Source organism: Palaemon carinicauda, chromosome 19, assembly GCF_036898095.1.
Source record: "Palaemon carinicauda isolate YSFRI2023 chromosome 19, ASM3689809v2, whole genome shotgun sequence".
Classification (NCBI taxonomy): Eukaryota; Metazoa; Arthropoda; class Malacostraca; order Decapoda; family Palaemonidae; genus Palaemon; species Palaemon carinicauda.
This window is the reverse complement of record NC_090743.1, coordinates 75,737,113-75,744,612: the sequence shown is the minus strand read 5'-3', so window position 1 is coordinate 75,744,612 and position 7,500 is coordinate 75,737,113. Positions and strand designations below refer to the sequence as shown.

The window sequence follows — 7,500 nt, the reverse complement described above, 5'->3', positions numbered from 1 at the left end:
AGAAGGAAGAATGTATGTCTGCCAGTGAAAAGACTCTAGCCAAAGTGGCCACTCTGAAATCAAATTTGCCCATCAACAAAACTTACTGGTAGATTAGTGATCCAGAATTGGAGGAAATAAAAGTATGCGATAACATGATTTAGATCCGTAAATTTCTTCTTGAGACGGTGGCAAAAGAAAAGATGAGCCTGAGATGTTTATGAGTGTGTGGGTGGGTGTGTCAAAAAATTATGGATGTGGTGGCCGGAGGCCAAATAAATAGGCCGATCATGACAGGGATATCATCGTTCGACGTACCAACACTGAGGAAATCTTATGCTGCTGGTCGCAGGTCGATTGCTGGAACGTGGCACGTGCTATATAGGTCACGCTAAATGAGCTGTGATGGATAATCTTTTGTCAGCCCTAAGGAAGAGATGAGAAGAGCCATCGGTTCCAAAATCTTGCACAACACTTAAAAACACGTTGAACCTTTATCCTCTGGGATCGCCATTTCCGACGGTTGAATACAACAACCACATGTGACCTTGAACTTAAATAAATTTCAAATTTACCTTTCGACGTCAGAAAGTAAAAGATTCTATTCGATTTGGCAAGAGGAACAGGATGGAGCAAACCTCATTCCCGTGTCTCGATTAGTGTAGGTGCAATCAGAAATGACTATGCGCCCAAATTTGAACCTTGACCTGACCTCAGAGGTCGCCGATTGACGCAGGACCTTGTATACCAATCGCTTTGTATCGTGACGTCATGACACGCTCGTTTTTATCCCAAACCCTTAGCTCTGTTAGGAGCCCAACGCGAGAGGGGCTCGTATCAAAGCCCCATTGCCGTCCGTGTTGGCAAAGAAGTTAAGGCAGGTAATATGTCTGCAAATCTATTAAAAAAATGTATTTACGCCCCATGTACGGCTTCATGATGGTTGAAATGTGTAGTGTTGACACTTGCTTTATTGCAAATAAGGAAATGTGACATTGGAAGGCAAAAGAAAGATTTATTTTATTGATATTTCAAAGACTGTATTGTAATCCCTTTTATTCGGTTTTAAATGTGTTTGTCAGCCTCTAATAGAATATTATTACTGTTGTTTAAATGTAATAAAAAAAAAAATAAATGAATGTATAAACAAAGAAATGAAGGGGAGGAATAGAGCAGTATCACAATATGGCAAAGATCACAGGTCATGCGAGATGGATGTGGCACTGATTCTGTTAAATCCTCAATTTTGGCTCCAAGGCAAATGCATCCAAGTAATTCCGGCCTCTAGAAAAGAGAAAAGAGAGAAGTTTCTTGATCCATTTTTACTTATGTCCTTTTCATCTACCATATTTTCCTAAACTGCCAAAGTAACAACAACAACAATAAAAAAAAGTCCTATAAAAAGGCACTCAGAACGCTTGTGACATTGTTTCCTTTTTTATTTTATGTGCCATAATTTGCGGTCATTATTACCGATCACTAGTAAGGTTATAAGAAAGAAAGGTTCGATTGGCTAGTATATAGTTAGTATATGAAAGATCTAATTCAAAATTGTTACTGTTCTTAAAATATTTTGTTTTGATTTCCTGTTGCATCTCTTACAGATTCCTTGTTTCCTTTCTTCACTGGGCTATTTTTCTTTGTTGGAGCCCTTGGGCTTATGTCATCTTGCTTTTACAACTAGGTTTATAGCTTAGCTTTTAATAATAATAATCATAATCATAATAACTAGCTGCAACTCGGGATGGATATTGTTTATGAGATCGGCATTGTCCCTCGTTGATGTCGCTCACTATCACGTAGTTCACTGTATTGTTGCTTGCTACATTCAACAGCATATCTATGAAGGCTACATGATAGCTGTGTCTTTTCAATTATAGATATTGCCATGGAATCTGGCAGGAACAGAGAAACTATGTTTCCCATTAGTCCCCGAAATTTTCATTTGTTTCATTTGGATATGTGAATTATTCTAGGTACAATTTACTCCACCGCCCAAAAAAAAAAAAAAAAAAAAAAAAAAAAAAAAAAAAAAAAAAACGTTTATTGTGGCTTTTCTATGGTATATATCAACATGAAAATTGGTATGGACAAAGTGAATATCCATCCCATAAATCCTTGAATATTTCATTTAGATATGTGAAGTATTCTACAAGAAATTTACGGTGCCCTTGAAAATCGGCCTCCCGTGGATATCGAAGAAGGGCTACTGTGATTTTTCTATGGCAAGTATCAATACAAAAATTGGTAAGGACGTAGTTCACAAAAATGCATAAAACCCTGAGAGAATCATTTGGACATCTGATAAACTCTAGGAGTAGTTCGTGGCTCCTAACTGATTCTCTCTTATTTCTCCTTCTCTTTGAAGTTTTTATTGTTTAAAGATGAAAGATCTAATTTAATGTTGCTGTTATTCTTAAAAGATTTTAATTTGTTTGTTTCTTACATATCTTTAAGTTTATCTATTTCTTTGTTTCCTTTCCTCAACGGGTTATTTTTCCCTGTTGGAGCCCTTGGGCTCATAGCATCACACTTTTCCAATTAGGGTTATAGCTTAGATTGTAGAAATAATAATAATAATAATAATAATAATAATAATAATAATAATAATAATAATAATAATAATAATAATAATAATAATAGTGTAATGTCAATGGTGTGAAAATGCCACTGGTAAAAATATGATAACATGGAAAGAGAAGATACCATGTCCATGATTGCACTGTTATTTAAACCTGTTTTGTTATGAATGAACATCCTAATCAAATATTAATTTTATTTTTCATTTACAGCCGTTGTGATTCTATGGCCCCAGATAACAATTCACCAAAAGTCTCTAGGTCTTACTGAATATCAGACTGGCACCATAGAAGCGGTTATTTCTGCTTCGAACATCATCTTCCCAATCCTTGGTGGCTGCGTTGGGGATAAAGTTGGTAACTACAAGGTAACATTAGGCAATGAAGTTTCCTGAGCCATTAAATAATGATTACCTTTAAAATTCATCAATTCATGAATGGTTAAATATGAAGATAATGGTGTACTGAATTTATACGAGATTACAGAGATGATAATAAGATTATTCTAAGTGAAGGAGTCTTGGTAAGGAAACTTTAATGAAAAGTTAATAAAAATCATAAAATTTGAATTAATTCAAATATGACTCACAATACAAAAACCCTAATAATGAAGGCAAAAAAAGAAGTCACTTTCAATGGTAGAATCGCTACTTTCTATCTAAAATGTTTTTAACACTTTTGCTGTTTCTTTTTAGAATCATTCACTTTTCTGATATCATTTGGAGATATGAACTACTACATTCATTTCGACATTTCTATTTGCAGATACTGATGGCAATTTTCTCCTTAATATCAGGAGCTCTTGCATATTCTTTCACATGGATTCCATCAGCTGTAATTGAGATTCCTGCTTCCAACACGAGTGGAACATTACCAAACTCTTCCTTTGAAGCCAACAGTTCTGCATCCAACAGTGTGATAAAAATAACCGATGAGGATCAACTAGAAATTACATTTTGGATATACCTTTGTGTTCGACTTCCCTATGCGTAAGGATCTTCTCCATTGGATTTCTATTCCCACCAAATTCTCACATATTTCAAATAAAATTAAACTCATATTATTTGATATTGCATAGAGGGATAATATTTGTTACATCAAATTTATTCTAAAAGAATTTACAAGTATTGAAGAAATAATCCTTATAAAAGAGAATAGTTCCAATAATTTTTCAGTAAATAAAGACCACCTACGTATCATGATTTTACCCATAGGATATTCTACGCAGTAACATACATCTACTTTGATGCTGCTGTGATGGCCAATACTCAAATCGCAGACGTCAACTATGGCTACCAAAGAGCTTGGGGAACAATGGGTGCCCTCGTTAGCTCCTACATAGGTGGGGTCATTGTGGGAAAGACTGGTAGCTTTACGTAAGTAGAAAAGCTTACATGTCCGATTTTTTATGATGTTTAATTCTTGACTAATACTCTGATAATACACTTCCAAAGCTAGTTTAGTAAAACTAAAGTGAAATTTTCTATTTGTGTTACAGGGAGATATTCTACATATCAGCAGCACTACAAACAGTTTCGGCGATTCTAATGCTTAAAGTTAACATTAACTTCAAGATATCTGCCATCTCACTTACTACAAACTTCTTCCAGCAGTTATTCAGACCAGAACCTATTCTCCTGATTGGGGTTTTATTTTTTGCAGGTTCGTAAATACTGTATTTGACTACTAAATTTAGTTCTGAATTATGACACAAATGAGACTTATCAACGATTCATATAATGTTGGCTGGGGTGCCCAGTCCAAACTGGTATGCATTAATGGTTCTTCTTTGATGAGGACCGGTTTTTAAATACTCTTCCTGTGCTAAAGGACCAGTATAGATTACAAAGGTTATGGGCAAATCTTTGCCCCTTCAGGCACTATCTAACATCAGTAAAAATACATTTTCACTGTAGACACTTTCTTCCAGCATGCTGGTATTTTTACCGGATAAACAAGTATTTGTGATCCCCTTATATTATCATCATTATTACTCGCTAAGCTACAACCCTAGTTGAAAAAGCAGGATGCCATAAGCTCAAGGGCTACAACAGGGAATACATCCCAGTGAGGAAAGGAAATATGAAAACATATAGAATAGTGTGACTGAGTGTATCCTCAAGCAATAGATCTCTAACCAAAGACAGTTCGAGACCATAGTACAGAGGCTAAGGCACTACCTAAGACTAGAGAAAAATGGTTCGCTTTTGTAGTGTACTTCTCCTTGAAGAGATGTTTACCATAGCTAAAGGGTCTCTTCTACCCTTACCAAGAGGAAAGTACCCACTGAACAATTACAGTGCCTTAGTTAACCTTTTGAGTGAAGAAGAATTTTTCCGTTATCTTGGTGTTGTAAGAGGTTTGAGGAACGGGAAGAACGTGTAAAGAATATGTCGGACAATTTGGTGCATGAGTAGGTAAAATAACAATGAGCCGTGACCAGAGAGGGATCCAATGTAGTAGTATCTGGAGAGGACCCAATAACTTTCTGGATGATACCTTGACCATGCTACTGCCTAGAAATAACTAGTCATATTCAAAAGAACATAAAATAACATACCGAAATGAATACCGGATAATCAAGTACAGGTGATACCCTTTAGACCTACGATAAACTAATAAACAAAACAATATAAAGTAACAAAAATTGGTCAAAATGGTAGGATTATGTTTTTTTGCTGAACTTTACTTAGTTTGCAACACAAGTTTTTGTACGAAAGCCAGCTTCAAGATGGAGGCTAAAATTTTCGTAACCAGGATAACATCAGTATTCAAATTAGATTTCTTAAAAATCCACCAAGCAGTCTTTGATGAATTATATTTCAATACCAAATACATGCTACTTGTTTGCTCTACGTCATTATCTATACTCTGAAATATCACAATCTCTGGCAGCTTAGTCTCAAAAGTCTTTTCTGATACGAAGTATGATACATGTTGATAATTGAAATTTGAATTGATTCCATAATTCTCCCTTAATGATTTTAGGAGGAGAGAAATGCAATTTACAGAATACGTCACTACTGAAGCTCTTTCAAAAGTCTTAGAAATCTAGAACATATGAGATATTTGAAGAGCTACACGTTCTTCTTGCTCATGTAACTTTGTAAAGGGTTATTTCTGGATGCAGATGCAAGAAAATATGTTTAAGCTGCAGAAAAGATTTGATGTGCAGTATATATATAAATATATATATATATATATATATATATATATATATATATATATATATATATATATATATATGCATATATATAAATATATATATATATATACACACATTATATATATGTATATATATATATACATATATATATATATATATATATATATATATATATATATATATATATATATATATATATATATATATATATATATATATATATACATATATATATATATATATATATATATATATATATATATATATATATATATATATATATAAATATACACGCTTACAAAGCTAGCCTAGTGTAGAGTAAATATAGTAGTTTATTAATTATTTTATTTATGTTTTACTTGTGCAATGAAGCGATAACACTCTCAAATAAATTACGTAAGACTTCGCAACAAAAATACGTGAAATAAAAAGTTGATTCTCAATAATTACATAAATTTACATATACTGACTTGAATGAAGAGAGAACTAATTTTACGGGCTGTAAGATGAGTTCCTCTCGTGTAGATTCAAATTTATTGTGCAAATTACGTAAGACTTTCATTGTTAATTTCATTGTAATCTTCATTCAAGTCAGTAAATGTAAATTTGCGTTGTTTTTGAGAATTAACTTTTTATTTCACGTTATGAAGCCTTAAGTAATTTTTTAAAGAGTGTTACGTGACCATACGAGATAGGAACAAGAGCTTATGTAATGCTCTTTTTTATTTTTATGAGATATTGCGTTATGTTTGTTTGAGAGAAAATGCGCAATTCTTATTTTGTGCCATGTGCTTCGGAAAATTTCCAAAAAACCTAGTGATAAATGTTCTTTTTTTTTTATTTCGGCAACAAAAGTTTGGCGGGGCTAGCTTAGAGAGAGAGTTTTTTCGCGTTGCGCGAGTACATGTTCGGGAGTGCAATACTTGGTAACTGATGCCCTTAGGCCAACACCTCATGCTTCCAGATCTCACTTAGACCTTGAAAATTCTGGAAGTAGCTAAGTTTCATATAAAGGTGACCCCAGGGTTGCATAGATCAGATAAAGAATCCCAGCTTTAAGTCGTAGCCATCTCTCCCCACCTCTCTCATATGTAGCCCAGTGTATTGTTTTAACCCTGGATAGGTACGGTGGGTCGTTTGCGACCCCGAGCGTCAAAAAAAAACAGGTTTTTCTCACGTGACTCACCCCCGTGACTGAATTTGTGGGTGATCGACCTGCAGGAGGTGTCTCCCCTACACGCTCTAGTAGTGTCCAGATGTGCATTGCTGTAGCTGTACTCCTTCCCCGATTTCTGAGACGCGTCGGGGTCGTTCGCGTCCGAGTTTACCCTTCTAGGGTAGTTTGCATAATTATCAAAGTTATTACGTATTATGAAATTGTCGTAGAATGGTGCAACTTGTATAGGTTATCAGTTGTGGAAAGTCTTGGTGGATTGTTTGGCTACCATGTGCATGTTTTTTTTTTTAGTTAAAATGTCGTTCATCACCACGAGGACCATTTTACCGCGAGTGCCCCTTTTTCATTTTTTTTCATTTTTTTGCCAAGTCATTTTTCCGTAAGATATTGCCAAATAGTGTCGTAAAACTTTTGCTTGTTTAGTGTTGGAAAGTGTGTCTAGATGATCTGGCTACCCATGCATGACTTTGTTTTTGTCAGATACGACGTAGTTATTGGTATATTGGGTATTTAACTGCGGTTACCAATTTCTGTTTTTTTTTCAATATTTGTAAAAATTACTACGTAGTAAGGAATTGCCGTATATTATTCATTTTTTT

At 34.4% G+C, this 7,500-nt stretch overlaps 1 protein-coding gene across 3 annotated transcripts in view; it reads left to right on the top strand.

Moving 5' to 3' along the window:
- LOC137658274 (major facilitator superfamily domain-containing protein 6-like) overlaps positions 1 to 7,500 on the top strand; it is a 53,773-nt gene that overhangs the window by 16,980 nt on the left and 29,293 nt on the right. For all 3 annotated transcript variants that reach the window (XM_068392947.1, XM_068392950.1, XM_068392949.1), the window contains exons 3-6: positions 2,772 to 2,926; positions 3,324 to 3,547; positions 3,773 to 3,934; positions 4,057 to 4,220. In XM_068392947.1, coding sequence (XP_068249048.1) covers positions 2,772 to 2,926; positions 3,324 to 3,547; positions 3,773 to 3,934; positions 4,057 to 4,220 — 705 coding nt within the window. The remainder of the gene's footprint in view (positions 1 to 2,771; positions 2,927 to 3,323; positions 3,548 to 3,772; positions 3,935 to 4,056; positions 4,221 to 7,500) is intronic.